This window comes from Magnolia sinica, chromosome 16 (genome assembly GCF_029962835.1).
Source record: "Magnolia sinica isolate HGM2019 chromosome 16, MsV1, whole genome shotgun sequence".
Lineage (NCBI taxonomy): Eukaryota > Viridiplantae > Streptophyta > Magnoliopsida > Magnoliales > Magnoliaceae > Magnolia > Magnolia sinica.
Genome location: NC_080588.1, coordinates 22,253,550 through 22,275,346, shown reverse-complemented (window position 1 = coordinate 22,275,346; position 21,797 = coordinate 22,253,550). Strand labels below are relative to the sequence as shown.

Sequence of the window (21,797 nt, the reverse complement as noted above, 5' to 3'; positions counted from 1 at the left end):
GCATGAATGCTTTGATGAATGCAAGTAAACATGCGTGTACATGTATGCATGTGCACTAAAATCTCAGGTAATCTCAGGTCGTTACAGTTTTGCACTAAATTAGACTTACTAATGATGTAATATCATGATATTTGGTGCAATCAAACACAACCTTAAATATTTTATTTTTTATTTTTACACTCTTATTCCTTGATATGCCTCTAGGCTTACGCAACCTTACAACACTCGATCGCCTCTACTACCCTCTCTTCTTTAAAACCTTGCTCTTGACCCATTCATGTAGTATCTTTTTAGAACAATAATTTTTGGTGATGGTGGCAGAGGAAACTTCTCTTCTCAGCAGCTCAAGTTGTCACTTGTAACCAATGTTTACCGTATCGTTATTGCATTATGTATTGCACCCATGGGATACAAATACATATTGGTTATCGCATGGGATATATTAGTTGTATAATGTAATTTATCGCACTTTATGGGAACATTAGGAAATTGGTTGATTTTTTCATTGAAACTTTAGGGATTGTTAAAAAAAGACATTAATACACATTTTTAAATCATAACATCACAAAAAACAAATGCACATAATAGGTTTTCTTTATATAAAGTCTTAAGCTATGCGTTGTCTGACCGAACTATGCAACTGTATTCAAAGTCAATTCATAAAACTTATAAATGTAAGAAGATATTTATGGAAACACAACTAATATATTCAAAAGCAAATGAAGTAGAAAATTAGAAATATACCTATGAATGATGTGTGTGGCTGTGGCTTAGACCCACAGAGCTATGCGATGGCTCTCAAAATCATCATCTCCATCTCGACGGGGCTGAGAATAGTATTGTTGCTCCACAAATTGACAATATTGTGCTCATGTCATAGTAGAATGGTACTAGTGAAGATAATCCATGCTGCTGGCCATATATAGACTTTGGATATCCTTACCCGTATGTGGAAGTGAACTCCTGACTGTAGTTGAAAAATGATGTGTCATAATTGCTGGAGTTGCTTGCTGCATATCAACGAGGTCTATCTATATCCATATTGTGGCACAAAACTCTAGCTACCCTCTTGTGTTTGTGATCCATATCCATACCGTGGCATAAAACTCGAGCTACGCTCCCTTGTTCGTGATCCAAAAGTAGAGCTACCCCACTTCTCACCAACGCTTGTGTCCCTCAAACACTACCAATAATTGCTCTAAATCTGTTAGCTTTTGGGTTTGCTTCTTCTTTAGTAGCTTCTTATGTGTGTATGCTTTATTAATGACAAGGCGGGGGTGTGGTTCTTCTAGGCGAGACTCATATTTAGTGTCCTGGGTGGCATGATCAAATTCCCTCCCTAGTGAATGGGCTAAGAAGGCTCTAAAACTGACTCCTAGAATGAATCTCGTTGTTGCTGCCCCCATCCTCGTCGCTATGTCGCCATCGTCATCATCGTCATCACCATCACCATCACCATCACCATCATCGTCGTCATCATCATCACCATACCCATCACCTGCATTGCTCTCTGTCTTGCTCTGAGTGTCGGATAAGGTCTCGCCCAAGGTGTCCCGTATCGGTATCGGTTGGCGTAACGGTGACCTCCAAAACCGATACGGATACGGGGGCGTAACGGTGATACGGGGGCGTAACGGCGCAAATTATTATTATTATTTTTTTTTGCAAAAAAATATGGATTAAATCCGTGTAACGGTCCACTCTTTGGTGAGAAGTTGTATCGGACTATCTGATGAATTTATGAACCAGATAACCTGAATTTGACTACAAAATTCATATATTTAATTTTCTAACTAACTACTATCAATGATAGATATATTAGAATGAATGTAATATGAAAATATCTTACATTTAGCTATTTGCAATTATTTTTGAGGGCCAAAATTCATGCGTAAATAGAAAAAAATATACAAAAATATATAAAATGGCACCCCATCATGCGTAAATAGAAAAAAATATTAAAAAAATATAAAATGGCACCCCAAATATGTAAAATGCACATTATCATGTTCTACTATGATTAACACATCATATGACATCATTAAAACAGCAAAAGAATCATTAAAAATGATTTTTTGAAAAAAAGGGCCTAAATTAATGCGTAAATAGAAAAAAATATAAAAAAATATATAAAATGGCACCCCAAATCTGTAAAATGCACATTAACATGTTCTACTATGATTAACAGATCAAATGGCATGATTAAAGCAGCAAAAGAATCATTAAAAATGATTTTTCGAATTTTCAAAAAAAGGGCCAAAATAAATGCGTAAATAGAACTTAAAATGCACATTAACATGTTCTACTATGATTAACACATCATATGATGTCATTAAAACAGCAAAAGAATCATTATAAAATGATTTTTCGTATTTTCAATAAAATGGTCTTAAATAAATGCGAAAATAGAAAAAATTATTAAAAATTATATAAAATGGCACCCCAAATATGTAAAATGCACATTAACATGTTCTACTATGATTAACACATCAAATGGCATGATTAAAACAGCAAAACAACCATTAAAATTTGATTTTTCGAATTTTAAAAAAAGGGGCCAAAATTCATGCGTAAATAGAAAAAATATTAAAAAATTATTAAATGGCACCCCAAATCTGTAAAATGTACATTAACATGTTCTACTATGATTAACACATCATATGACATGATTAAAACAGCAAAACATATTAAAAAAGTATAAATACCTATTTTTGACAAATATTTGTTTTTATCTCAAATACCTAGCTAAGGTTGGTCGAAATTAGTAGTAGAAGGAGTGAAAAGCAGTTTGGAAGCAAGAGGTTTCAAAAAAACAGCAAAAAATGAGCTAAAAATGAAAAAAAATTGGACTCCTGGTCAATTGGTCAAAAGTTTCGGGAGGAGATCTAGCTTGCTTTACATGAGCTTCAACATTAATCCCCCGTGATGTTTCTTCCTCCGCTAGATGCAGCTCTGGTCATCCATCTGAAGTGTAAAAGTCATCTGACTCAACCCACTCTTAAAGTGGGTCCTCTATATCCTCTTCAGCATATGCATGCTCACAGATCATCATCAAGTCCAATGGGTCCTATGCTTTTCTTCTCTCTTCTGTGATTAGCAACCTTTCTCATGGCTTCATGTTGTAGTGGCAATATATTAGTTTCTGAAGCCTTTCGTATCCCAATCTATTGTGCTTGTTCGTGTTAATGAGAGAGGTGAGGACAATGTTTGTGCGAGCACACCAACAGTTAGTGGCTGCAAAATCTCGCAATCACTCCCATATATGGCCCACTATTCGCCTACGAAATATATAATTTTTTCCCCTTTGTTTCACATTTACTAATAAAATATGAAAACTAACTTTAAGTTGTAAGAGGTAAGTAATGCATCAATTCACATGCCATCATTTGGCTCCTCGCCCTTTGTACAGCCTCGCATCCAAACATTCCAACAACATTAGGGAATTGAACAATCTGTTGATGTCATTTAACATTAACTATGAGTATGAAAGTTTTGATGAAGTTAAAGAGTGAAGAACATGAAGTGGCCTTTCCCCGGATAGTTGGGACCTAACTTATCACATACCTCATGCACAACCCTCTTCAGGGTATTGTCTTTATAGAGTCTATAGTTGTAGTGGTACTTGGGATTCATGAAGTATGCTGGAACTTAACACTGCAAATATTCACATATCAGTACAATAAAATAGCCATACATGCTATGCGAAGAACTGAGTACTAAAGCATATAGGCAACAAAAAATAAATCATGTAAGACTACTTGCTAGTTTGATGAAGTGGGTGCAAAAAGGTTCTTTCCCAACAGTCATCAATTATTGCATGCACCCACTCATATGCTTTGGGGGCTTTAGCCTGGATGGCTTCTTTCATTAGCTGCATGGACACATACAAGGATCCCATTGACGAATGTGTCTCAATTTGCACTGCCCTTGGCACTACATATATGGGCTCCAAAATACCCACAACATCATGCACGTGTTCCTAGAATACGCTTCTCAATTCTCCAAGCTACTCTCTTCCCACTCTGATTCCAATTCGCATACTATCCAGAGCTAAAAGGTTCTTGCAGAGTCCCTGCCTATGTTTTAGGAGGCTATTTAGGGCGATGTAATTTGTGGAAAACCTCGTTGTTGCGGGCCACACTATATCCGTACCATACCTCGTGCACATCTCGGATGGTAACCTAGCGTGGTTGTAGATGAAAGTTGTGATCAACCGTGAATCAGTAATAATAGCCTTCACTGAAGGCCTATCCTTTATCGCCTCCCACACGAGATCTATGTAATGGGCTGTACAGGGGCTCCGGTACATATAGTACTTTATTATCTCCTTCCTTGCCTTCACAAATGCACTCTCATTGTTCGTAACAAATTGCACGATGTTCTTACAACGTCTTTATGACATCATTCACTCTCATTGTTCGTAACAAATTGCACGATTTTCCGGTCGCAACAAATTTACCTATATGGTTCAGGACCGAGATGACTTGCCAGCTTTTAGATGCTAAACATTCAAATTTCATATGGCCGACATCCCCACATGCATGGCACATGGGAGAGGCTCTAGGTCTACTACTAGAGGCTGATGAGTCCTTTTGGATTATCACGGGGATTGAGGTTGTAACATGAATATTCCTATTATTTCTAAGACCTCTCTTGTCCCCATAAGGTTTGCCTAAAGATGTTCTTAGTAGATATTGTTCTTGGGCAACCTTAACATTAACAAGATAAGATTCAAGTTGGCTAACTTAAAGTTTCAGGTCTTGATTTTCGGATTTTACCGTATTGATTTCTAATTCAAGACCCGAATCCCTAAAGTCTCATCAAGGCCAAACTTAAGATTTTCTTGTATTTGAATCGGAGAGAGATTTTCAGATTCAAGTTGTTTTAATTGGTTAGCCAATTGAATCTTTTCATCCTTTACCAAACCCAACATTTTTATCATTTTCATGCTTTTCTTGAAAAGTTGGTCATAGGCATCTTGCAAATCCACTTCTCCATCCTCATCATTGATGAAACTTCCATTCAACTCTCGCACCGTTTTCATGTCCTGCATCAATCATCTTCTTAACCATTGGAGGAGGATGTCTCTTCTTCATCCTAGGTGTTATGGTTAGATACTTCTCCCATGTCTTTAGTCATAGGGAGATTAGAGGTGTTGGAGATCATTAAGTTTTGCATTGATCCAAGGTCTCCACCACTATGGGATTTTTCGGAATTTGATTTAAAATCCTCGGACTTATCCCATTTTGCTGCCGTATTCTTTCCTTTGATTTTTAAAACATTCGGACATGAAGAAGTAACATGACCATTACCCTTGCAAATGTGACAACGGGTTTCTTTTGATGTTTTGAAAGATTTACCTATATGTATAGAGTCAAAAGATGTACCCTCCATGTCACAACAACCTCTATTGTTACACATGATTCTAAAGCTCTTTTTTTGGATCTTACTCTAAACGGTTTGATGGGGATATCTCGTGCACATGCACGCCCCCCTTACACATGTACGCAAGGAGGAAGACCCCACCTTCGATCTGGATCGATGACGACATCCATGGAGGGCCTCCTAGTTAGAGGACCGTGTTTTGGTTCCTTGGGATGGACCCGATCATCATGTGGATCCCATCATTGGATCTCATGATCGTGACCAACTATCCTAGGTGACCTAGGACTTTGAGTTTTGCTTATTACTGTTATTAGGAACATCATGAATGGTTTAGATTGCAATGGTTAGTTGTTATTTTTGATTACTTTGTCTTTAAGTAATAGTATGCGCACATGGCGCGGCTTTTGGGGTATAGGTTTTTCTTATAAATAGGCAACCCTTGTAGGTTTTTTTTTCCAGTGAAGATAATTAATAGGGTTTTTTTCATTGAAGATTATTAATAAAATTATGTGTTTTCCTGCTTCTTTAATTCTCGGAGTTGTGGAAACCTAATTAGGTGCGAAACCCTCTGTTCTTCGAAGGGCTAACTACTGTGGTGCGAAGCCACACCCATCCCAAATCTCTCCCATCTCCTACCCTGCATATTCCTCATCTCCTACAGCCATCCCCTCACCAAATCCACCCACGTTTGCAGCTAATCTTTCCCCTACAGCAGATTTCCAGAATCTGACTCTGCAGGAGGGCTAAAACTTCGGCGGAGCACCGTGTTCAAACCGATCATCCGTTTGGCCTGAAATTTGGAGGGAAGGTGGCCCATCCCTGGCTGACCATGCCCTAGTTGGCCGATTCCAAATTCGTGGGCCCCACACACGTGCGGGTCGCCATCCACGCACGTGCGTGTAACGCCCTGAAAATCGGGTGTCGAGTAAAAGTCCAACTCCCGAGTTCCAACGCATCACTTATGCAACATATTTAATGATGATTAAATGTTGTCTGTATTAGTGCATAAAACATGAATAAGATTAAGCCAGAGCAACAAAACATAATCCAGGGACAGTTGTAATACGCAAGCGGAAGACTTACTCAAATACGTATAGCGTTATAACACAGTATAGGTCCCCAAAGTATGTATGCATTGCCAGGTCAATAATTACATATATTGTTTCCAAATACAAAACGTCAGAAGTGTGATAGTCCACTACAAGTATAACCCTGAAGCCCCGTTGATCCGGATGGCCTAAGCAAAACCCCCGGAGAATTGCATATATGAGAACTCATCCTGATCGTCATAGTAATCGGGCTCCGCCTCCTGAATCACATCGCCATCTGCAACTAAGACAGGGTCTGGTGGGTGTTCCGAACACCGTCCCAGAACGTGGGAGTGAGTGATCAACTCAGTGGAACCATGGAGCAAAGGTTAACATGTTATCAATTCAGTCAAGCAGTAATGATAAAGCAGACATATCAGACATTCCTAGATACTCTTATTAATGCAAGGATGAAATGTAAGCATGATGCATGCCCTCGCCTACACTCCCTTGTGCGACACCATCTTACGGTCGCGACATGCTTTCTTCCCTCTGTGCTCTTCAACCCGGGGCACATGCAGTGCGATGAAATGAGCGTGATTACCGAGTTATTATTAGTCCCTTTCATACAGCAGGATTGTGAAGCTAAGGTACCTCCCTTATATCAATTCCCAAACAATGATCCATTCTAGGGTCGTCAATCCTATTAAATCTCATACGATGTTACAGTTCTAGGTCGCTGCAAAGGGCTCGTCACCTTATCAATGCAGGCCTAGTTTGTACTCTTATTATGACGAAAAGGATCGTCGCCTCTATGCAGTCTTTGGGTACCCTCGAGGTCACTACAAAGGGCTCGTCACCTTATCAGTGTAGGCCGACAGCTCGAATACAGTGTCCCATACCACCGTATTCGGCTCACGAGTCTGGGTTGCTCACTGGTCACTACGGGGAGGCTCGTCACCCTAGCGTAGGCCGACAGCTCGACCACGGTGTCCCATACCACCATGCCCGGCCCATGAGTCTTAGCGGATTGAGGTACCAAGGTTTAAAAGGGTTTTCACTGATGAGTTTGGTACCTTAGATTCAAGCAGTAGCGTCCATACATGGTGAACATACATCGGGTCAATTGGGTTACTTGACAAGCTCGATTAGTACGAGCGCACGTTGAGTTGATCGACATGAAGTGCGTAAGCACTCCGTGTGGCCAAACCACTGCCGACATCCCAAGTACGGCTCGGATTCATCGATCACGTCCTATGTGGCGAAACAACCTCAGCCACATATTCCAAGCCCGTTACCGATTGCCTGGACTATTCCGTAGTCCCAAACACATTCAATTATAACAGATAATCATACAATCTAATCAGAACAGTAATGGATCAACAATTCCAATCATACAAGCATGTGAGCATTTGATGGATTTCAACTTAAACATGAATTCACACATATGCAGTGTCTAAGTAAAATAGACAAAGAATATAAGTTATATGGAGGAAATCATACACATCGCTAAGATAGTTGAGAATCTCTTCTCAACGCCCATATAACGTATAATTTATTACACTTGTTCATTCAGACATTTCTACAAACACTTAGACTACACATTCCAACATACATGACATATGTTGGTGATAGCACGTCTTAGGGCAAATCCTTTTGCTAAGGAGTTGTTACACATACAACTAGCATAAACATATGACAATTAATCATGGCAAACACACGTTTCAATTCCATACGTATACGATACTTTCTACGTATACATGGAATACACTAAACCCAATATAGTTCATATATATCAGAAACGCGATACAAACATCGCATTTGGCATGTGAAATTGCACCCACATCAGTAATAAACCATTAACCGACATTGAAAGCCTTGAAAACCATAACCTATACGTTTATAGTCCGCACCTTTCGCCGGTAGACCCGTAACGAACTCAGTTTTAAAGCTAAGTCTTTGTCTACGGCACATTGGCAACCTATAGCATAAATTAGGTTTGCTATTTCATAACTTACACTACCTGAAACCCTAAAACAAATTAGGGTTAGGTTTTCTTACCTAAGAACGGGATTGGTATCGCTCGTTTAGCGACACAGGAGTGGTGGCTAAGCACGTGGAGTGTCAGGGAAAGATCCCAACATCTATCTCTCACTCTCTCTCTCTCTCTTTCTCACTTTCTTCTTCTCTTTTCTCTCTTCTTTCCCTTAGGGTTTGCAAAATTCGTATGACATATGAGAGGGAGTGTTTAAGGTCCTTATATAGGCCCAGGTTTGATGGGAATGGCCCCAGGGCCAAGGTATACTTAGGTTATATCCAAATACGGACTGTTCTGGTCCAACGGAGCACTTCTGGTGGCCCCTTTTCCACGTGCGGTCGGACTTAAGCTCCCTGACCATGGATCTAGGTCAGGTTGAGTTTTCGTTCCGATCAGATCAGCCGTGGCGGACCAGTTTCAGTTCAACGGTCACGGTCACTCGATCAGGGCCACAAGTACATCGACATGTGTGGGACATTTCTCCTGATCCGAGGGTGTATTTGGGTCAGATTCTGACGGTCTGAATCCTTATATTTGGCCCGCAAGCGACACGACTCAGATTACTTAAATTCGGATTTTTATTTCTAAATATTTTCACGTTTCTCACACACTTTGATCCGGGCTCAAGTTGTGCATTTATAGACACAATCAAGACTTGATTTCCGAGGGGGTTGTCAAGTTCAGTAATGCGGTCATATCCGTATAGTTTCGGAGTAATCGGACTTTCGACGTGCGGTCTAGGTCCGATACGGAGTTTCGGTGTGCTCCCGAGAGCAACCGGGTTTAAGGATGGATTCTAGATTTCAGGGTAATGTAGCGTCAATGATTCTGCACGTTTTGGGTCTTGCAGATCATATTTAAAGTGATTAGTGCTAATTTCACAAGCACTCTAGTTTAGCACTTGCTAACATTAACCTAATTTTCTAAAGGTTTTGATCCTGGGTAATTTCTGCCAGAGGGGGTACTCGGGTCTTTGTACAGGTTTTTCCGAGACGTTACAGTGCGTTAGGCCGGTTTGCTGTCCACACGTGCGGGCTGATCACAGGTTCCCTCTCGTCTCTATTTCACTCATCTTTCACCTTGTTTCTATGATGCTAACCCTAGATCATCTCAAATCCCCAAGTTCTATTCCACTTTTGAAACCCTAGGTTTTCCCGAATTGAAACGTGAGAATCCCTTAGATTGAGAAATAATCCTTTGCATGTGTGGATGAATCTACTATCCTTTGAGCATTGTTTGGTCTGTAATTTTTAATTGATTCAGCCTCAAGATGTGTAGGCTTGGACCTTCGTAGATTCTCCTTGTTGAATGCTTGACTTTATGTGGGATGTGGAATTATTGTGATTGTTTCTAAATTATTATGATCTAAAGCCTGAAATCTTGCACTTCATATCTAATTTTCATGTCCTGCATCAAATTTGGTATCAAAGCTTAGGGTTCTTATAAGGGAATGCATCGCATGTTTAGGGTTTAGTCTACTCGCGTTTATTTTGAATTAAATTTCATCATGTAGGGTTGTTTAGGACCCATCATTCACAACATAGACTGCTGAATTTTCTATTGTCAGAAATTCTCCAATTTTCATTGCTGAATTTTCTGTTAACAAACTGTTTGGACAGTTATTTTGCTGGAATTTTAGGTGCGTTGCGTAGTTTCTCTCATATAGAGTCCTATAGGAGCATTTAGTCACATTTAGACACATATAGTTGCATTAGAGGACCTTTGAGTTGAGTGGGTAGTTGTATGCCCACACGTACTGGTCGTGGTTTAAGTTGCATCCTGTACTAAACATGGAGCAATTACAAGACTCAATGGACAACATAACCTGACAGTTTGAGTCTTTGGGTAGGTTCTTGGAATAACGTATTGACCAACCCTGGGATTAGCTTAATGTGCGCATTACCCAACTAGAGCCCTTCGCCTGGGCAAACCTGCCATTGGGGAAGATGCCCAATCTCAGGCAGGTGGGCAGGAGGATAGACAAGGGAATGGGGGTGGCCAAAGAAAGACATGGGCACACACCCGTGCACCCATCCTGCGAGAGGCATCATGATCGTTATGATCCAGATGCGCAACTCCTCAAAGGAGTTAGGGTAAAGGCCCTTACGTTTAATGGCCACTTGAGCCCCAAAGCTTTTCTAGATTGGTTGGCGGATATGGACCACTATTTTGAGCGGTACGACATGTCAGATGCTCGTCGAGTACGATTTGCCAAGATGAAGCTTGTGGGCCAAGCAAAGAGGTTTTGGGCTACTGTGGAGCGAAAGAAAGAGAGGTTGAGGGAACCCCCAATAGTCTATTGGGGACAAATGAAAGAAACTCTTAAGGAAAAATGCCTCCCTTTCTCTTATCACTTAAGGTTGGTTAAGGAATCAAAGTCCAAGTCTAAGCCTCTCCATATTCTAAATGCCAAAGACTTTGAGCGAGAGACTGAGTCGGACTTGATGGTGTACGCCTTTGTGGCTAGGGAAAGTGCACCAGAGGCTAGTGCAGAGTTACCCACTGAGGCCATTCCAGTAGTGGATGAGTTTCGTGATGTCTTTCCCGATGATCTACCGGATGAGCTTCCCCGTATGAGGGATATACAACACGCCATTAATTTAGTCCTTGGGGCGACTCTACCAAACCTGTCTGAGGTGGTCAATAGGAGTCTTGGTAATTAGCTCAGGTGTTTAGTGGGGGAGTACACCAGGACGTGGGACACTGCACTACCTGTCGCTGAGTTTGCATTTAATAGTTATGTCAACAGATCCACAGGTTCAAGTCCTTCTGAAGTCGTTACTGGTTATAAACCTAGGAAGCCTATTGATCTTGTCCCTATGTCCCTGTCCTATAGGCCATCAGAGTCTGCAAAGTCTTTTGCACATCACATTCATTCATTGCATCAAGAAATCAGGCGAATTACAAAATTTCTACTGACCAACATAAACGATTCAAGGAATTCAATGTAGGAGACTCTGTGATGGTCCGCATCAAGCCAGAGCGGTACCCTCAGGGAGCCGTCGTAAATTACACGCACGTAGCGCTGGATCATTCAAAATTATAAAACGAAACGGTCTCAATGCGTATGTGGTAGATCTTCCACCTTCCATGGGAATTAGTTTCACATTCAATGTGGAGGATTTAGTTGCATTTCAGGGGACCACTGATACATTATCTAGCCTATCACCTAACCATGGCCCTCTCCCGACCCATCTTCCTAGCCTTTATCTCCCATGCCTACCCTTCCTATACCCAGAGAAGAGATAAAGGATATTCTGGACCATCAGATAATATCGACGTCAAACGGCAGATTTCAAAAGTTCCTGGTCAAGTAGAAGTCACGCCCGGCTTCAGACAGTACGTGGCTTACTAAGGAGGAGCTTCAGAGACTTGATCCTGACATTTTGGAGCGGTTTAGGAGTTTTGTTTTGCCAGTGGCGAAATCTTCGAAGCCGGCGAGAGTTGATGGGGACATCTCGCGCACACGCACACCCCCCTTACGCACGTACGCAAGGAGGGCCCCACCTTCGATTTGGATCAATGAAGACATCCATGGAGAGCCTCCTAGTTAGAGGACCGTGTTTTGGTTCCTTAGGGTGGACCCAATCATCATGTGGATCCCATCATTGGATCTCATGATCGTGGCCCACTACCCTAGGTGACCTAGGACTTTGAGTTTTGCTTATTACCGTTATTAGGAACATCATGAACAGTTTAGATTGCATTGATTAGTTGTTATTTTTTATTACTTCATCTTTAAGTAATAGTATGCACACATGGCGTGGCTTTTGGGGTATAGGTTTTTCTTATAAATAGGCAACCACTTGTAGGGTTTTTTCACTGAAGATGATTAATAAAATTATGCATTTTCTTGCTTCTCTAATTCTCTGAGTTGTGGAAACCTACTTGGGTGCGAAACCCTTCGTTTTTCAAAGGGTTAATTACCGTGGTGTGAAGCTATACCCATCCCAAATCGCCCCCATCTCCTACCCTCCATATTCCTCATCTCCTACGACCATCCCTTCATCAAATCCACCCACGTTTGCAGCTAATCTTTTCTCTATAGCAGATTTCCAAAATCTGGCTCTGTAGGAGGGCTGAAACTTCGGCGGAGCACCGTGTTCAAACTGATCATCCGTTTGGCCTGAAATTTGGAGGGAAGGTAGCCCATCCTTGGCCGACCAGGCCCTAGCTAGCCGATTCCAGATTCGTGGGCCCCACACACGTGCAGGCCACCATCCACGCACATGCGTCAGGCCGGTTTGCTGTCCACACGTGCGGGCTGATCATAGGTTCCCTCTCGTCTCTATTTCACTCCTCTTTTGCCTTATTTCCATAACCCTAACCCTAGATCATCTCATATCCCCAAGTTCTATTCCACTTTTGAAACCCTAGGTTTTCCCGAATTGAAGCGTGAGAATCCCTTAGATTGGGAAATAATCCTTTGCATGTGTGGATGAATCTACTATCCATTGCGCATTGTTTGGTCTATAATTTTTAATTGATTTAGATTTAAGATGTGTAGGCTTGGACCCTCGTAGATTCCCCTTGTTGAATGCTTGACTTTATATGGGATGTGGAATTATTGTGATTGTTTCTAAATTATTATGATCTAAAGCCTGAAATCTTGCACTTCATATCTAATTTTCATGTCCTGCATCACGATTGAGTCCTTGAAGAGCAACCCGCTCTGATATCGATTGAAATTACGTGGATTGTCTACCACGGTGCGTGCAGAAGTTTGACGGAGCTTTAGAATTATGGTTAATTCCTAAAAAGGGGGACCACTTAAAATTTCTTTGCCTAATTAACTAATTTATCAATTCAAATCAATAAGGCAAATAACACTTAGGCTTCCAAGCCAAAGTGGGTCCAATCACATAGACTACAATATGTGCAAAAATCAAGTAACTAGTCTATAAAGTAAGATAGTGATCTTGTGTGTAGGATATGTTAACTATTCAACACCTAACATATATCTAATTATGTATTCATATAAGGAATTAAGTTCATAAGCATAAATAGAAATGTGCGTAAATCATAATCCCAAACACAAGCATGTATAGTGGTTCGGCTACTTACCTACTTCACTCCTGGCAGACACTCTCTCCTCGAGTGTATCGGAATTTCACTATTAGAGGTTTTAAATTAGATTCACCTTTAACCTTTACAAGCGTATACTCCCGCCGAAGGCCTACACAAGGACTTTATGCACGTACACTCCTGTGTTGGAGGAACACGTTTCCACCCGTGTTAGTGGCTCCTGCAAGAGACTTTAGTTGGTTTTCTATCGGCTAACCAACAACTACTAGCGGTCCTAATCCAAGGCCCTACATACTCCTGCTAGAGGCTTCCTATGGAGACTAACACGTACACACCCATGTCTGGTGAATTGGGCCCTGCACAAGAACCTATTCGAGTTTAGTACAAACTCTTACACTCAATACTACACAAGGAAAGAGTGTATGGACTCTAAAAGTGATAACCTTACTTGTTGGATTGAGCCCCGTTGATGTGCCTTGCTTGAGATGATTGATCGATGCTCTACCGTACTTTAATCAACTTCTCTTGTACTCACAGGATCTTTGGGGCCGATCTTCTTCCGCTTCCTTGAATCAGCTACCTTGCACTTGATGCTCTAATGAGGCTACCAAGGTATTGGGAGTGGTTTAGTTGAATCTCATACCACTAATGACTTAGTTGGTTTCCAAATGGGGATTCACCTATATGTGCGTTTTAGAGGTTTAAAAGACAAAGGATTTGCCTATTGGATTGGTGTCTATCCTCTAAAGAATGTAAGAAACCAAGATCATCTTTATAAGGTGCTTGGAATGCTCATAAGAGTGATTAATCACATGTAAGATGACTCGAATCCCTTTGGGTGAGAGCCTAGAAGTGTTGGGAAGTATTAGGGCACACTGGAGTTTCTAACTCGCTACAAAACCATCATTTTGTCCAATGTCCGAGTGCCTTGTATAAAGGAATCAAGTTCCAATGGTAAAAAAAAAATAGGCAGAAAAACATCACCTTCGATCGATTGAGCAATTCCTTCGATCAATTGAACTCCCCTTTGATAGGATCGAAGGTACTTCGATGGGATCAAAGTTCATAATTTAGATAGAGAGTTGTTGGACGTTTCTGGCTGCCTTCGAGCAATCGAGCCATGAGCGGATTGAGACCCATCGACAACCTGTCGATGAGATCAAAGATCCCTAAAAAATTGCTGTTTTGGGCTGATTGATTTATAACAACTTTGCATCTCTTTAGCCTATATTTATCATGTTCCAATTTATTCTTTTAAGGCTATGAGATGAGCAAATTAAGGGTTTACCTATTAAGGAACGATCATCTAGAGGTTAAAGTTGTTTTGGGTCTTGAGACCCATCGGCAACTTGTCGATGGGATCAAAGATCCCTTGAAAACTGTTGTTTTGGGCTGATTGATTTACAATAACTTTACATCTCTTTAGCCTATATTTATCATGTTCCAATTTAGTCTTTTAAGGCTATGAGATGATCAAATAAGGGTTTACCTATTAAGGAACGATCATCTACAGGTTAAAGTTGTTTTGGGTCTAAGGTTCCAAGGCACCTCAATTTACCTGTTCTTCTCTCCTTTATGCTTCATGTCCTCTTGTGTCTTCGGTCTTTAGCTTCTAAGGGCTCAACTGACTTCTTGACGCAGACTCATGTGATTGACAAATAGGTGCACTAACGCTCTCAACATGTTCTACTTGCAAAAGAATATGCAAATGCAGTGTACTACATCCATAATTCTTAATAGAATCTAACTATTGATCAAATTGGATTTTCATAAAAAATCTTTTTTAACTTTTTTTAAAAATTATTTTAAAATTAAATTATTAATTATATTTTCAAAAAAATCATCAAACACCCTTAAATGCTCTAAAAATTGTAGTCAATTGACTGTAAAAATTATTATATATATATGTATTTTAAAAATTTTAATTAAGATTTTTTTTTTTTTTCTCAAAGAAAGCTTCAAAACATAAACAATCAGTAGATCATGTTTGATACATGTTTCATTTCATGTTAGGACACTAAGATTGCAACCAATGTTTTAAATATTGTTATCGCATAATGTATCGCACCCATCGGATATGGATACATATCGGTTATCGCATGGGATATATCGGTTGTATTGCGTAATGTATCGATGTTGTTGGGAAACATGAGAACATTGGGAAATTGGTCAAATATTTCAATGAAACTTCAGGGATTGTTGAAAAAGACATTAATACACACTTAGAAATCAAAACATTACAAAAAAGTGCACATAATAGGGGTTTCCTTTGTATGACGTCCTAATATATTTGATTTCCAATTGAACCGATGCAAGTATATTCATATAATTTATAAACGCAAGAAGATATGTATGAAAACACTAGCAATACATTCAAAAGCAAAAGAAGAATCACTAGACCAGGTTACATATGTGTTTAATTTTGTGTTTTGATACAAAGATTGCAACTGATTTGTGAGGAATTAAGAAATTTTGATTTTTCTTAATTTTCTGCAACTTGACCCATCTCCCCCAAATCTCAAAATCGAAGTTCCAAATCCATGATTTTTCATGGAAAACATGAAGAATCATAGATTTGTAACCATTTGACACTAGTTTAATGCAATTTACAACAAAGACATGGACCAAAAATTGAAAATGCTTACTGGATCGAGTAGGTGGGATATATCAGCACTACCTATGCGTTTCGTATTGCACAAGTGGGATACAAGATATATCATGGGATATCTCGGCTGATATCGTCGATATTTAAAACACCGATTGCAACTAATGTGAGAGAAATTTTGATTTTTTTTCCCAATTTCCCCCAAATTGGACCAACCCCCAAATTCCAAAATTAGAGTGTATAATATGAATATTTCATCAAATACTCTTACATACTCTGCAATATGGTCCAATCAACTATTGATAGAAGTGGAATTTCAAAAAAATAATTTATAATATTTTAAAACTATTTTTAATTAAAAAATATTAAAAAACAAATCTTCAAAATGATAAGAATCAGTAGATCATGTCTCATACATGTTTGATTTCGTATTTGGATTGTAAGATTGCAACCAATTTGGGAGAAATTGCGGAATTTTCGATTTCCCCCAAATCGGACTGCCTACACTCAAATCTTGAAATCGAAGTTTGAGATCCTATACTTTCTATGGAAAACATGAAGAATTATGCATTTCTAACAATTTGGCACTGATTTGACATGATTTTAAAGAGGGATCAAAATGCGAAAATATTCACCGAAACGAAACCGACTCCAAATCGGTTTTAATGTTGATTCCGCCTTGAAAACGTTGTTTTTTCTTCGAAGTGATTCAAGAGGATGGACTGAAATCCACTCTAAATGTGTTTAGAAGAGGAAATAAACAAGGAAAATGAGGAAAAATGAGTTTTTTTTTTCCCCACCTAGCCCTGACTCTCAAACAACGTGGATGACATCTATCGATATTTGTCGATACTAAAGACAAAAACAAAGGAAACAAATGCAATATATCGCGATAGTTGCGATACATTGTGATATCATGCGATACATTGTGATATTGTGCGATACATTGTGATATTTTGACTAACACTAACGATTTTAGATACTCCATGCGTGTTTCATATTGCTAGTATGCAATAACGGTAATATCGGTCGACTTATCAGCCGATATCAACGTTATTGCTAACGCCACCTATAACCTTGTACTTTAAGCCAGACTGTACCATTTCCTGTTACAAACATAACTAAAATACATTTGATTGAATCTGGATATAGTATTCAACCTGTCTATCATAGGGAAATAAGAAGGGACTTGACTTTACTCTCAAAGACCAATGGAAAAGCATTATTGCGATTGTGATGATAATATACTGAATGCTATTTCTTAGGATGGTGGCTGCTATGGAAGATTCAAACCTTCTTTGCATCTTAGCCAAGTTTATTTTATTTTATTTATTTTTATTTATTTATTATTATTATTTTTTGTGTGTGTGTATGTAGTTGGCTAGCTCTGTTTCTATTGTGCTTTACGTACAAAGGCAAAAGAACTTGTAATTTGGGGCTTTAGGTTTGTAAAGATGTGTCGACCATATCTACAAGTGCAGAAATGCTCAGCATATTGGTGGAGCAACTAGTGCTTGTCTCAAAGTGAAAAGAACATGAATAAACAACTGCATCCACAAATCCTTTAAAAAAAAAAAACAACATGCACAATGAAGATTTCTGCAAAAGATGCTCTTTTCTCTGATTTGGGGGAAAATCATTTGGGTGAAGTGGTGGTAACTGTCTGTACCTAAAAATCTATTATTTTTGCAAGATTCATGATGATGACATCCTACCATTTAGAGTGTACCAGAGGAGGAGGAGGTCGGCCCATCCTTCACTTTGGCTTGATGATTTGTATATGGGCCCAGGTGGGCCGCACTGAGGCCTTGAAGACTCCACATGCATGATTGTGCATTTTCGAAGACCCTACACTAGGAAGATGCATGTGGGTTGCTTCGTTGGGAGATTTGGACCATTAGATTGTGGCGATATGATGATCGGAATGTTGGATTGTATGAACAACTTGATCAGACCGTTGATCGTGGGCCATCGGTGTCACTTGACATCATTGAATTTTATTTACTGTAGGATTTTATTTTATTTTTAGCTTAGATTAGGTGTTTTCCCAATTTATTTCATATTTGATGCATTTATGTAATGTTTTGTGAGGTTTGGGACATGGTGGGAACAAAAAGAACTGAAAGGGCATTTTTATAATTTGGCAGTCCAAAGCCTATTTAGGCTTGGACATCCTGCTGTTAGGGTTTTATTTATTTATTTATTTAATGCATGAAGTTTTGAAAAAAGGATAAAAAGAAAAACAAGATTTCTCTCTTCCCATGTGCAATGCGTGGAATCCTTTTGTGAAAAGAGACAATTTTGGTATGAATCCAAGGGTTTGAAGCCCATTGTCCTCTTTTTCTCCCTCATTCTCTACATCCAAGGTATCATCTTCACTTTCTCTTTCTCCATCTCTCTCAACCCCTCTTTATTTCTCTCCGTCTCTTCTTTTCCCTTTTGCTTTCACCCAAAACCCATTCTAATCACATCTTAAACCCACCTAAGCTCAACCCAATTCTAGCCGTACAATCATATGGATCAACCCAAGACCATATGTCTGTATGGGAGTGCTGTACGGCCATCTGGACGGCCAAGGCCTCCCTCCTCTCTTTCCCTCTTTACTCTTATTCCTTTTCCCCTTTAAAACTCATAGCCCTAATCCTAAAACCTTAAACCAAACTATAGCTCTCAAAACCCTATTTCCCTACAAACCCTAATTCCCAAATCCCCAAATTTCCTAACCGACTCTAATTCCTAAATTCTCAAATTTCCTACCCTATAAGTGTGCCAAATCTACCCATTGATTTAGAACCTTGCCTATGCTAATGTGGGGGGTTCCAATCTCTGATTGGGCCTTGGGTTTTCATGTTTATATGATTCTTACTAATGTGGGATTGTGATTTTATCATAAATCTAAATTTTATTGCCTCTTTGGTACTCTTTAGATCATGGTTGGATAGCATGTTATTATATTTGCTTTGTTGTGGTTAATCTGTTAATAATCTCCCGCATTCAAGTAGTAATCACACATCTTGCATCAATTCATATATCGGGAAGGTTTTTATTTGGAAGATGTTTTAGATCAGAACACAGGCTCTTACATGAAGGATGTTATCTCAAGAAAGTACATTGAGAAATTAGCTATTTTGTGGACTTGCTGGTTTTGCAAGGAGAAATTTGGACTGGGCAAGAGAGAAAGTAATCTGTATGCTAAACATATTCGAGTGGATTGCCTCTCTTTCTTTCTTCATTTTTTTTTTTGGTAGGAAAGTGAAGTTTTGTTAACCTTGGTGTCAGAAGATCTAAGGTGATAAGAATCTTTTAGTTCCTCTATGATCTTTATTTTGAGGATTGTTGTTTCAACTCAAGCTCGTAATATCCAAATGCCTTCTTGAGGAGCAATAATCAGATTGCAGATGTTTCTACCAAAGCCTCGGTGTAGACGAGTTTTGGCTTTTCTTAATCGAAGAATGACCAACAAACCAGTTTAAGGGTGCTTTGAAGATAACAATTTTCCCATTATTTTTCATATATTTATCATGCATACACTTAGTGTTTGGGCGTTCTTATAATAAAAGAAATCTAATCATTCACTCTTATTCTTATTATTTTACATAACTGCCTGTTTCCAAGTAATTGTGCTTTGCTTCCAGTGTTCAGTATCGGCATCATTACATGTAATGGTGTGCAACGGACTGGTGATTTGCAAATATGTATCAATATCAACGTTATTATTGTCGATACTCGTAAAAATATCACTAACCGAGGGAAACATTGTGAAAAAGGTAGAATTTTTCAGTGAAACTTTAGGAGATGTTAAAAGACAGAGATTTAGACATTTAGAAATTAAATTATTGCAAAAAATAATTATATATAATTGGTTTCCATCTAATAGGGGCCTAAACCATGCGTTGTCCGAAGAAAGCTATAGTCCGCAATTATATCCAAAATGAGTTTATATCATTCAAATACCATATTATGCAAGTAATAAAACATCCATTCTCAATTTCTGGGTTGAAAACGGTGGAAATTAGGATTACCTCCATTCACCCACCCAAATGTTGATTTATTTGCCACAAAAATCTATGGCGATGCGAGAGAATCATGCATAGACATTCTAATCCATGCTAACATTAAAAAAAGAAGTTAATATGGATTTTTTTCTCTAGCCTATCTCCGTTTTGAGTTGCAAATCTAAGCATTGATTCAACAAAAATTAAAAGGAATGGTTGAAATCACATGAGGAACGAAATCCCCCAAAATGATTATTTATGGATTTTCCTGATATATTTTTTTTTTTTGGCAAATTTCTTGCATTTTATGGGAGTATCCCTGGTATTGCCAATACTAGGGATACTCTTAGAGACAAAATATTGCTGGTATTGCCAAATATCGCTGATAGTATCATAATTATTGGCAATATTTGGAATTTTCTATATTACTTGAGGTTTCGGTATTGCCAACCCAGAAATATTATCGATACGCAGATATTCGGAACTCTAATTGACCGACTCTAATATGTCTTAGTTTTAGGTCCACTTGTAATGGGTCTTAGTGACCTGCAAGTAGTTGAATTTTTGTATTCAAGTGATTTTTCACCACTCTAGTTGCAATGTGCTCTTATAAGCAACGCTTATCAGTTCAATAATATTTGAAGTCCCGCTTCTTGTTGGTTCACTTGCTTTAAAAGCTATACTTATCATTTTACTGACATTTGAAATCTTATTATTTATTGGGTCACTGATTGGTATTTTCCTTCACCAACGTAATTCTATAAGGGCCTGTTAAAGAGCTTCTGCAACTTGCAGTCTTTGGGGAGCTACATGCACTATTTCCTGGTCTTCAAGTACACATCGAACTTGTTGGACCAGAAGTTCCACAAATAAGGTTGGTTTTATGCATGCTTTACAATGGGTTTCTAGAGCATATTTGAAGTCATTGTATCCCATGATCTTGTCTTTATTTCATTTTATTTAGGGTTCGTTTGGGAGCTTGTAAATGGAGGTAAATGGGAAATGGAATTGGAGGTAAATGAATTGGGAGTAAATGGCTTACTCAATTGTGTTTGTATGGGATTAAATGAAATGTATTTGAAATCAAAATGTTCTGTTTGGATGGAAGTAAATGGGAGGAATTTGAATGCTTTGGAATTTTTTAATATATTCACGTGAACATGTGTGATATTCCAAATAATCTTTAATACCCAAATTAGAGTACATATGTGATATTTAACAGAATGATTGTAATAAGCCCATTAAAATATATACTTTGGCAACAAATGAGAAAATTTTGAGCCTCGGGTGGGCAACAAATGTAAGGATCACAAACAAGCAACTTGCTTTCTTTTTTAAACTATCCATTTAGATGGCCAACCTTTGAACGGTTTGGATCATTCTATTAGTGTGATTTTAGTGTAGTCAATAATTGAATTATTTTGGAGTATCATGAATGTGCCATGTGTATGATGGACATGTGCATGGCTCCACATTTGTTTACTCATGCAACTCCCCAAGGGAGATTATAAAGGCATTTCATTCCATTTACTTCCAAATCCCCTCTAAGAAAGGGGATTTCATTTACAGGGCCATTTACTCCCATTTCATTCCATTTACATGCATTTACTCTCATCCAAACACACCTCAAATATCATTTACCTCCATTTACTCCCAATTCCCCCCATTTACCTCCACTTATTCCCATCCAAATGGCCCCTTGGTGTGAAGGTTGTACCGCT

The 21,797-nt window shown here is 38.9% G+C and overlaps 1 protein-coding gene across 2 annotated transcripts in view; it reads left to right on the top strand.

The window, feature by feature from the left end:
* The window catches only part of LOC131228497 (uncharacterized), a 134,357-nt gene that overhangs the window by 53,634 nt on the left and 58,926 nt on the right, over positions 1-21,797 (top strand). For both annotated transcript variants that reach the window (XM_058224179.1, XM_058224178.1), the window contains exon 7: positions 20,842-20,950. In XM_058224179.1, coding sequence (XP_058080162.1) covers positions 20,842-20,950 — 109 coding nt within the window. The remainder of the gene's footprint in view (positions 1-20,841; positions 20,951-21,797) is intronic.